The sequence below is a fragment of the Glycine max genome, chromosome 18, assembly GCF_000004515.6.
Source record: "Glycine max cultivar Williams 82 chromosome 18, Glycine_max_v4.0, whole genome shotgun sequence".
Classification (NCBI taxonomy): domain Eukaryota; kingdom Viridiplantae; phylum Streptophyta; class Magnoliopsida; order Fabales; family Fabaceae; genus Glycine; species Glycine max.
Genome location: NC_038254.2, coordinates 9,930,554 through 9,942,658, shown reverse-complemented (window position 1 = coordinate 9,942,658; position 12,105 = coordinate 9,930,554). Strand labels below are relative to the sequence as shown.

The 12,105-nt window shown below is 35.9% G+C and overlaps 1 protein-coding gene across 1 annotated transcript; it reads right to left on the bottom strand.

Annotated features, from left to right (window-relative positions):
* Nucleotides 1-5,907: 5,907 nt before the first annotated feature.
* Nucleotides 5,908-10,902, bottom strand: LOC100801304 (uncharacterized). The gene is made up of 3 exons (XM_003553037.4): nucleotides 10,222-10,902; nucleotides 8,984-9,112; nucleotides 5,908-7,991 (listed from the first exon to the last, which is right to left on the bottom strand). The coding sequence occupies exons 1-3, from the start codon at nucleotides 10,624-10,626 to the stop codon at nucleotides 6,426-6,428; spliced, it is 2,100 nt and encodes a 699-aa protein (XP_003553085.1). The 5' UTR covers nucleotides 10,627-10,902; the 3' UTR covers nucleotides 5,908-6,425.
* Nucleotides 10,903-12,105: the final 1,203 nt, after the last annotated feature.

Here is a 12,105-nt window from a genome sequence, read left to right as displayed (position 1 = left end):
GGAAGACAACTTTTTATCAATTAACTCATTATTATGTTCCTTGTAACAACATCTAGTGTTGGAAATTTTTTCAAACAATGTGTGTATGTGTATGTTCATCATTTCCCTGCAAGTTGCATACAAATGAACAAACATGTTTCACAATATCATGTTTTCTTAAAACCCAAGTTTCTCCATGTACCCATTAATAATTTTGAAGAAAAGTTTAAGGAAGGATTTTTAGAGAATGATTTATGGGGGTGTGCGAGGTAAAAGATTTGGTGAGCATAAGGGAAATTGATTATCAGGGTAGAAATAGCGATCATGCATGCAAAAAGGGGCATGGAGAGAAGGCATCGGTTTTGATGAGGAAGGTGTGGGTCTGCTTGAGTTCAAATAGGGTGTTGAAGGTTTGTATGAGATTGGTTTGCGGGTACTATGAAGTAGGGATTCAAAAATGTTATTGGACACCCAACAACCTATTTACACATATGAAAGAAAGAGATAAGAAAAAGAATAAATGTAGGTATAATGTTGAAGCATAGCCCTTTCTAAAGATTAAAGTTTAAATGACAACAAATTGTCAAGAAGCAAATTCTAAGTCTTCTAGACTTAAAAGTTACTAATGATTTGCTTGAGTATATAGTTATTACAAAGGACTTGGTTAAGAAACATAAAGATAGGTATCATGTGACACATTTTACCCCACACATGTATGTACTAATAATAAAAGGAATATGAATGCAGAATTAATTAAAAGTTTTAAAACACATTTAAATAAAAACATTTCAAAAGGATACAAGACTCACATTCACTTTTCTAACATCATAATAGAACTTGTCCAAATAAATTATAAAATTATCTCAGCTCAAAACAAGGTCGTCTAAAACTCCAAAGAATGAACTAAAAACTCAGCATGTGAAACAAAATGATAAAAATTACATGTCCAGAATTTCATGCAATTAATACAGAAACTCATGTCTCAATGTCACATTCTATCAGAGCATTGTGTTCTAGCGTCCTCTAGCATGAGGTTCTCCATAGTCATCCACCTAACCATCTGCTCCCACGAACATAAGGTTCGAGATCATCACAGGATCCAAACACAAAAACCACACGGGGAGTGAGTTATCACATTCCTAACTAATAGAGGTAAATAGAACAACATGTAGATATATATATATATATACATATAAATGAAATACAACTTACTTTTAACACATCTCACGTTATTCCACCACTCATCGTGTAGCATTACATCTCAACACTACACGTCTCACACACTTTCACATCATTCACATACTTAAGGATCAAAACACAATATCACTCAACCAATCAATATCGATCGATACACAAACGTTATGCAACAAATATACTAAGACTTGAAAAACCTCGTCAAGCGCCTAGGAGTACATGACAAGATAGGCCACACACTGGTAAGTCAAGTCACTCTCATTAGGTAAAATCATAGGGAGACCAGTCAGGATCACTCTGTTTTGAATGCTCCAACCTTATGGGATCAGTATAGGCTTCAAAGAATATTCAAGGAGAGTGTATTTACCCCCAAGGCAACCTAAACTCCGAAGAGTCCGTCAGGGCCTCTCCCTCCTAATTCAAGTCCAACCCAAAAAACATTTTAGCACGCGAACTCTATCTATGAACTGTACACGACACACGACTCCTCAATTGTTTTCAAAATAATTTTAACTCGTCGCGCCTCAAAATTATTAAACTCATCAGGTTCCCATAGCGGATCTCATCACAATACTCGTCACGCATTAACTCACTGCCCTTAAAGGGTCTTACAATCTTGTGATTGTACGGTTCATAGCTCACAATTCAATTCACACAACATCTCAATACACATGTGTGATCTCATAATTTTACACATACTCATGTTGGATCAAGTGGCCTCAGAATAATTAAGAAGGGGGGGTTGAATTAATTATTCCTAAACCTTTACTAATTAAAAATTTACTCTTCTAAGGCTTTTATTTATGTTGTTAAGAGAATAAGGAGTAGAACAGAAACTTAACCAAAAGTAAAAGCGGAAATTAAAATGCACAACGGAAAGTAAAAGAGTAGGGAAGAAGGAGACAAACACACAAGAGTTTTTATACTGGTTCGGCAACAACCCGTGCCTACATCCAGTCCCCAAGCGACCTGCGGTCCTTGAGATTTCTTTCAACCTTGTAAAAATCCTTTTACAAGAAAAGATCCACAAGGGATGTACCCTCCCTTGTTCTCTTTGAATCTAGTGGATGTACCCTCCACTAGAACTGATCCACAAGAGATGTACCCTCTCTTGTTCTCATTCAAACCCAAGTAGATTTACCCTCTACTTGTACCACAAAGGATGTACCCTCCAATGTGTTAAGACAAAGATCTCAGGCGGTTAAACCTTTGATACTTTGTGAATGGGGATACAAAAGAATTCTCAGGCGGTTAGTCCTTTGAACACTTTTGTATAAGGGAAAAGGAAGAATCAAAAGAATTCTCAGACTGTGTCGTTTTGAATTCTTTGACAAGGGAGAAGGGAGACACAAAAGAATTCAGGCGGTTAGTCCTTCGTTCTTTTGGAAAAGGGAGAAGAGAGACACAAAAAGAATTCAAGCGGTTAGTCCTTGACGAATTCTTTTTGGCAAAGGAAGAAGAGATGAAAAGAATGAATAGCACAAGTTTTCATGGTTTAGAAAACCAAAAAACTTTGGAAAGCTTTTTGGCACAAAGAAGAAGAAGAAGTTCAAAGAGATTCAAGGCTTGTAAAGGATTGTATTGGATTGTTAGAAAGATTGATTGAAAATGCAAAACAAAGTCTTGCTTTTATAGACTCTTCATGTCTGGTCAAGAGAACCATTAGAAGAGTTATGACCTTTAGAAAAACTTAAAACCAATTTGAAAAAGACAAAAACCATTTGAAGAGTTGCATCTTTTGATTTATTCAGAAACAATCACTGGTAATCGATTACCAAATTAGTGTAATCAATTACACAAAGCTTTTTTATGAAAGGATGTGACTCTTCACATTTGAATTTGAATTTCAACGTTCAAACACACTGGTAATCGATTACCAAATCATTGTAATCGATTACAACATTTTGAAATCAATTGGAACATTGTAAATTCAGTTGAAAGCTTTTTGAAAACCATTTTGCTACTGGTAATCGATTACAATAACCTAGTAATCGATTACCAGAGAGTAAAAACTCTTTGATAAAAGGTTTTGAGAAAAATTCATGTGCTACTCAATTTTTGAAAAAACTTTTTAATACTTATCTCGATTAAGTCTTCTCTTGATTCTTGAATCTTGATCTTTGAAACTTGATTCTTGAATCTTGAAACTTGAAACTAGAAACTTGATTCTTGAATCTTTGCTTGAAACTTTGCTTAACTCTTGATTCTTTGGCATCATCAAAATAACCTTGGAAGGCATTGCTTCCACAACTCAACTTTTCGCTTACACATTGTTCATCAGATATTCAATTTGTCATTTACTCACAATTTCAATCACAATTTCATGATCTCAATATAACAATTTATCATGTTAATCTAATAAATCTTATCCAAAATATAAGCAATTATACAAAAATATTTCTCACAACATGGGGGTGAAACCCCTCAAATAATTTCACATAATCATATTAAAATCAAGGAATCAAAATTATATGCCAAAAATACGAAAATACCAAGAGCACTCAATTTTATCAACCAATTCGCAACAAGACATTAATTGGTCTGTCAAACACAAAAATATCGTAACTATAATCATAAAGCAAGAATCACAATACAGTAAACATCTCAGACTAAATTTCAATTTGATCCTCTAAGGATCCTTACACATGTTCATTCTAATCTCAATTGCGATAAACTCATCTTTTACCTCTAACGGCCCTCACGGGTGTATTCTGGCAGTGATAGTGGCGTCTCTAAAGGTTTCCTATGATTCCTCATGCTTTTCATCCAGTTGCGCTCTAGGGTTTCCAGGCATTAGAGAGATGGAGAAAGGATTGGAGCCTCTATTTCATTGTCTCCGTGAGAGGAAAATTTCTCTCTTCATAGACATTATTTCGAAAATCACAACGGTGGGGATGTGAGAAATTTAGTTACAAACCTGGTGTTTAAATTTCACGACGATCCAACGGTTAAAATGTCAAGGATCGTAGTTTTACTAAAACAGGTTTGAGTGTATGCAGGAAAAAAAAAGCTACGATGCGAGGGACATTTATATGATCTCAGATATTATTTTATAAATCCAAACGGTGAGGATGTACAAAAATGAGTTCCAAACATGGTGTTCAAATTTCACAAAGATCCAACGGTTAACGAGTTTGGGATCATTGCTTTATTGGGACAAGTGTGAGTGTATGCGGGAAAAAGAAGATTTTGGGAGGAAAAAGAAAAAACGGATTTGAGAGGAAGAGAGAGTGAAGAGACGTATGATAAATGTCAAACCTGACCTACTCTGTCTCTATTTATAGCTAGGTTCCTATTATTTACTCTATTATTATTTTATGAAAAGAAATTATATTTTATTTCCTATCAAATGAATAAATAAAATATCCTTTTTATTTTTTAAGAATATATATTTATTTTATTTAGCTTAAAACTATTATTTTATTTAATAAAACTTTTTTTATTTATTTAATTACAAAAACCTAATTATTTTTCTAAAACTCTATTTATTTTTAAATAAAATTCTTTCTAATTTATTTTACAAAAAATGGGATTTTAGATATCACATCAATATAAATTATGCCAACACTCCAAAAGGATCTACCCATCAGAAGCATGACTACTAAAAGGAAGATATAATCAAAAGCATACCAAACTGACCATGTTTTCTAAAAATCAAAGTGCAACAAGATCAGAAGTTGTGTATGATCAAAAGGTGAATCTAGTCAAGAGGCAGCATAATCAGAAGGTACACATGACAAGAAGAATCACAAAAAAAATGCAAGTTTGAACAAAGAATGGGAAACAAATGCTTGCATTATTCAGAAGCACCTAACCTAATAGCAGCAAGATTAGAATCAGACCTACAGTGTCAGAAACACAAACTTGTATAAGTCACTAAGTTCTACTTAAATCAAAGCAACCAGAAATATATAAGGTTGTTGCACAAGCAAGAAAAACAAGGTGGGAAGTTTCTCGAGTTTCAGAAAGGTTCCAGCAAGAAAAGGTTTTGAGAAAAGAACATAGTTTTGAAAGATTATTTTAGTAACCATATCCTCGAGTAACATTAGGGTAAAATCTTTTGTGGTACCAATCTTATTTAAGATTTGCATGCTCCGCATACTACAGGGTACAAAAGGTTGTGTCCAAAAAGGCTAAGGATCCCTAAGTTACCAAGGTGAGATAAGTTTTTGAAAGTTTTATGAAAAAAAATTGTAAAAAGGTTTAGAGAGAGGGGAGGTTAGAGAGGAAATCTATGCTTTCAAGAAAGAAAAGAGGTTATGCAACTCTAGATGAGTTGTAAGAATAGAAGGGATCGTCATCCTTCTGATGGCTAATGCAAGGACTACACAACCTTCTCTAGTGAGGAAAGGGGTTATTCATAAGGAAGAATGTTTGAGGGCAATTCTTTCTTATAATAGATAGACAATCCATCCACTTGAACCAGTGGATTAACAAAGGGTTGTTTTGAGAAAGACATCTCTTGATAGCAAGAACTCGACTGCGAAGAAGACAACAGACAAGATATAATAAAAATAAAAATAATACGAATCACACAGATATAAAAACCAACTAGGAAATGTAGACATTTATTCTACCTTATAAAGGGGCATTTTCTTTAACTCCCACTTCAATTATTCCTCAGCAGACAAAAGGGGGCAAAAAACTCATTTTCATTATTTCCACTAAATAGTTATACGGTACTCATTATTCCAATGAAACTGTCAGACAGAGAGGAAGTGGTCCATCCCAACCTTTAAGTATTAAGTTTTATCACTGTTATGAATTTTCAGTCCTGGGACCAGAAATCATCCTCGTGGTCTACAATCTATTTGACAAATTCTAAGCCGCATCTACTAAGATAGAAAATCAAAATGCTGAAAAGATAAATCTATAACTTATGATGATTTAATTTCCCTGCATATTTGTCCTCAGACTTAAATGATACAATACAAGCAACATGCTTCTCATAACTTTTATAGGATACTACACAAAATGAAGCAAGGCCGGTCGTCATAAATACAAGTGAGGCATTGGCACAAGGGGGTGAAAGATTATCTTCTCAATGCTTTAAATATGAGTGATGTCGAAGAACTGCAACATGGCCAAAGTCTGAGGCAGGAAAGGTGCATTTATTCATGACCCCCATCATTTCTGAGCAGTTTTTCTAGCAGCAGTAGATTTATACTTTCACAATTCAAAACAAATCTGCTGCTTGAGGGTCATTCTTCAGTTATACAGGTGAGGAATCTCTGTCTATGCTCACATCACATCTAAATCTTCTGTTTAAGAACGTGGCGCAACTGAACCTTCTGGCTTTCCATCCTAGCCTCCAAAAGTCTGGCTTTCAGACTACTCTTCTGCACGGTGCGAGGAATGCACCCTTTCATGCCTCGATTATGCAGATTTGCTGACTCAGGCGAACTCAACTGGTACAGATGGTCTTGGGGGCTTAGTCCACCGTTACCAAGTTCCCAATCAGGAGACATTATGCCCCCACTAGATACCCTTCCATTTGAAAGCCTACCATTCATCCCCTCCACAGAGATTATCTTGTAATTATCCCCGCTGTTTGGGCCAGACCTCCAAAGCCTTGCCATGGAGGATACCTTCTTTGATTGCTTAGCTGGTACTGAACAGACTTCACTAATTTCAGTTATTGGGGTCTCTAAACCTGCATTTTCTTCCCATTCAAGCACACTCCTCCCTGAAACATCACTCTCTCGACGATTCTTGTTCACCAATAGGGCACTCCCTTCAGGCGAACAACTTGATCCTTGATCCTCAACATGGCTCACAGTTTCCCATCCACTTTCATCTTCTTCTATATCCCCATTGTCATCCATAAATACATCAGAACATCTTTGAAAGTTATCCTTACTAATCAATTTGGCTTCAGGACTCACTGTGTGAATCTTTGAGGCATGACTCACTGGAGAGTGAGCAACACATGGTTCAATCTCCCTCTCGTTGGATTCGCCAAAATTTAAATCTTCGAAAATGGCAAAAATATCATCTGGATTAGCTGGCTCGTACGAAAATCCCTTGATGTCTTGAATGTCTACAGCAGCTGCAGCCTGTTGAAGTGACCGTGCTTCTTTCATCTCCTTTGCATTTGGGTTCACATTTATTGATTTGAGAAAGGTTTCCAAATCCGCTACAAGTTTATTCATCTGTGAGTACTTCTCATCAAGAGCAACTTTTGCATCAATCAATTTCATATGAACACGTTCTTCACGCCATACTTCAGCCATCTGTAACATCCTCCTCTCCTCTTCCACTTCTTCCCTAAGTTTCATAGATTCCCTCTTCAGTGCTTCAATTTCAGCCTTGTCTTCTCCAATTTCCTTAGCAAGCTCATCACAAATTTCTTCAATCAATTCTCTGGCCTTCCTTTCCTTCTCATAATCCTGCATGTAGCGTTTTGCTAATAACTTGACATCTGCCAACTCATTTACCAACCTGGAATTGACAATTCCAATCCTCTGGAGACTTTTCCTTTCACGACTCATCTCTGATTTAATGTCATCAACGTAAGCGCGAATTTTCTCATGCTCTTTGCTTCTCCATGAGGCCCTTTCCTCACTAACTTTCTTCAAGAAATGTTCAATTTTCTTTTTGGAAGAGAAGCGTTCAGTCTCAAGCTCCTGAATCTGCACACGAGCCTGCTCTAGTTCGGCTTCAAGAGCTGAAACAGCAGAAACAGTGCTAACCTTTTGGTCAAGAAGTTTCATTTGGCTGTAGATATGCTGCACCTCGTCTGATGTTTTTAAACAAACAGGATCCCACTTTGTCGCCCCCTCCATTGCAGTACTCGATAACTGGAAAGAAGGCTTGAGCTGAAGAAGAAATAGCAAGGTAAGAGATTAGCACTTCAACAGTTTACTCTTTCACTTAGGGAAGGTAAAAGCGAGACACGTTTAAACTCTTTCCTCAACCAGAGAAGCTTCCTTCATGACTGATATTTTAAATGACACTAACTACTTTGGTTTGCCCAACAATATGAAAATATTTTGCTCATGCATTTTTACAAAGAAAATTACATCTATACACACATGGATCTAAGCAATACTTATTCATGTATAAAGGCATGTGATCCAATAGATCTATCTTCTATATCATATCTGTTTATTTGTTTATAAGTTCAAATGGGTGGCTGTGATATCAGCCTAAATGAGCATGTGTGTGTGTACCTGAGTGCTAGATGTATTAAATTTTCACAATATTAGATCATGACTGCACGTTGCTGTAACTTTATCAGTTTGTTGTGTATCTATAACCTAACTTAATGAAATAGAAGCCTTTAGAACAAAGCATAGACTTATCAAGATTAAAGCAGGCCTTTGCCAGTTGCTTTGCTAATATGATCAACGGGCAATGTTACTAAAAATCCTTCCACTTCCCAGATTATATAGGAATAAGGAGCTTTTGAAGAGGGATTGGCTAGTTGTTAGCATGCATAACTATAGAGAAGCAAGCAAGTCTGCAGATAGTCTATTGTTCTTGTTCATGGCAGATTCAGGTAAAAGGATTAAAATCTGCAATGGTCGACCTAGTGTTCTTACTGTCTTCTGACACATGATTGTAATGGGACCCCTGTCAATAGATTAGTCTCCATGTAGTTTCTCTATTGTTTTGGGCCTCAGCCCCATACTTTCACTCCAAAAAAAATGCATTTGCAGAACTGACTGAGTAGCAAGACCATGATGCAGGAAACGGAATAATTGTAATTCAGTCTTTACTCTTTATGTATATGGTGTTCACACTATAATCTTCAATTATCCAGAGCCATTATTATATTTATAAGTAATGAATAGAAAAAACATAATACCTCACAAAAGTGTCCATCCTTAGTCCCAGAAATGGAACGGGGACTTTGTGATGCATTCATCATAGCAGAACCATGCATCATGCCACTATGATGGCTGAGAAATTGGTGGTCTACATGGCCAATTCCATGCTGCAGATAAGTGATATCAGTTCTAAACTAAAAGCGAAAAGCTATAAAAAAAAAATTAAAGGCAACAACAAACTGCCAAATTCTGAAAATAAAGACAATAATTACATGACAGTGGCACGCAATGAAGAAGAACAATTCTATAATAATGCATAGATACCTTCTAGTAAATGAAGAATACAAATCAGCATACTGCACAGTCCACTAAAGAACAAACATTGAAAGCATATCAATTAAAAATGCAGACATTTACACTATAGTACAGATACTTAACAACATTTATAACACAAATTAAATTATCTCCACAGAAAAACCCTAGTCAAGTCATTTCTCCAATTATTACCACGGACAATAATGAGTTCTGTAGTAGACCAAAAATCAATCATGAGTCAACTACACAACCCTTATTAGGCTTGAAATGATTTTCTTGTCCCTTTCATTTAAGGTCATGAATTACTCCAGTACCAAACTTTCCATTCTTGCATTCCGTCACTCATTAGTTATCACACATTTATTCATTACCGGTTACACTTAATGAACTTCACACATTTAACACAAGAATCAACAACCAATAAAAGTTTAACAAATTATCAAAGGTACTGGTACGAGAGAGAGAGAGAGAGAGAGAGAAATCATTTCAATTTCAACATAAAGACTAATAAAAAGCCCTTCATCACACAAAAAGGAACATGCAGAATAATGAAAAAAGATGGATTTACAAAACCTAAAACTTCAATACTAAGCAACAACATAATAGATATTGAGAAAAGACTTCCTATTTTCACTTTTAATTTCAAATATGCCATACCAATTTCTTATTGTAAAAAAAAAAAAAACCAACAAAATAAAATAAGAGTAAACAATCTATTCAGCCGTAAAGGGATTAATTATCATGTATATAAGTTTGTTGAATTCAGATGATTTTTTATTGGTTCCCAGTATAAAATGCATAGAAATTAAACTCATAAAACAATGAACTATTTTTGTAATTAATAGAAAACATTTTCTAAAACTTAAAACTTTAATCAGAATCAGCAAATGCAAAGCAACAAGGGAATGAGAAAAAAAATGATCTCGGAGCAAAGAAAAAAAAAACAAAAAGAGGGTTTTACCTGAACTCCCAAACGGTCTTCACCGATCTTTCTCGAACCCCTTCGCCTTCCACTATCACCCGCCGCCTCTTCCGGCAGCTGCATCCGCCACATCCCGGCGGCGAGCTTCCTCGCCGACACGGAGGCATGGGGCGGCGCCTCCTTCTTCCGGCCGACCTCCTCGAGCGGATCGCCGCCGACGCTCCTCTCCCTGACGCCGTCGTGGATCTTCCACTTGAACAAGGGGGTTTCGGGCCTGCTCCGTTTTCCGGTGTGTCCTCCGGCGCGCCTCAGGCGGGTGGACGGAGTTCGGGGATGGCGGCGGGTGGCCCTCCGGAGCGGCTGGAGATCGGAGTCCGGCGAGGGGGCTGCAATGGCCGGCGGGAATGGACGCAGAGGGCGGGTGGAGTCGCCGGAGATCTTCATCGGCAGCGGTGAGTATTGGCCATTTGAAGAATACCCGGCGAGGTAGAGTTTTTTTTTTCTTCTTTTTTATTGTGGAAACGAAGTAACGAACTTGTTGAAAGAATAATAGAGAGAGTAAAGGGTGGGTGAGGTTTTGGTGAAGATTGTGAACAGAGAGAGAGAAAGAGAGAGGCGGGGTTATTGTTGTGATAGTTGTGTCTGCGTGTGTGACTGTGCAGAAAAAATGAAGCAGAGAGGGGAGGGGTGTATTTCTACGGTCAACGGATCTTTCTTCTACCGTCAATTTTACTATGTCTCAAAAAACAACACTTTTGTACGATTGCTTGCTACTTTGGAAAAATGGCAATAATATCAATTTTTAAAAAGCTTAAATAAATTATACTTTTAGTTATTTAAAAAGCTTACTAATTAGGTTGAAATGATCTTTCTTGTTTTTTATTTTTAAGACATGATTCTCCAACTATTTTTTTACTATTTCAACACAAGAAATTTGTTACACTATTATATTCACACACATATATTTATATATACATATCAACAAGTTATTGGTTAGACTAGTCTTAGATTCAATTGGCTTAAGTAAAGTCTTGGATTTAAATCTTGTGAATGAAAAAAATGATTAGGAGAGAAGACTCTCTAAATGTGATTTGTGATCAATCAGATTCTCCAACAAATATTAATCATTAATAAGGTTGGTGAATATCTTGCACCAATATCATGGTGACTAAAACATATTATTCACCTATATAAAAAATAAAACTTGTCTCATGTTCAAACCAATATAGTAAGAATTGCATGAAAAATAAGTTTAGTAAGTAACCGGTTCAAGAATCAAGAGAGTAGGATACCTACAAAAGACACTCAAACTCTTAATAATAAATTATTCTTACCTTGATATTCACATAATTATTTATACATATCTTAATGAGCATTGGACATATGGGTCCTTTCTTGTTGTTACCTTTTTAGGTAATGTTTCTCTAATTATCATTAGGCCATTAAATTTTCCTTTAATGGTTATTGGTAGAATAATTAGATAGTTTTTCCTTTATATATAAACAGTTAACGACATGATGAAAGTATTCGAACAAGTCAAGTACTTGAATATTGGTCTGAATGTTGCCCAAGTAATATTATATTAAGAGTACTCAATATTCAACATGATCAAATACTTAAGTACTACATAGAGATCCAAAGAAAATATGAAGAAATCTTGTGAAATCAAAATGTAGAAAGTGTTTGGTATTTGACATGACCAAATACCCGAGCATAGTATCATAGAGGTTCAAGGGGATCTTTATGCAATCAAGGGTAAAAAGTGCTCATTATTTGGCATGGCTGAATACCCTAACACCACTATAGAGAAGTGAGTTAAACTCGTGCATTTTGGGATAGGAAATGTTGAAATATTCAATCATGCAAAATATCTGAATGTTCCAAATATTCAATATCCTATAAAGATTTTTGTCAATGATATTT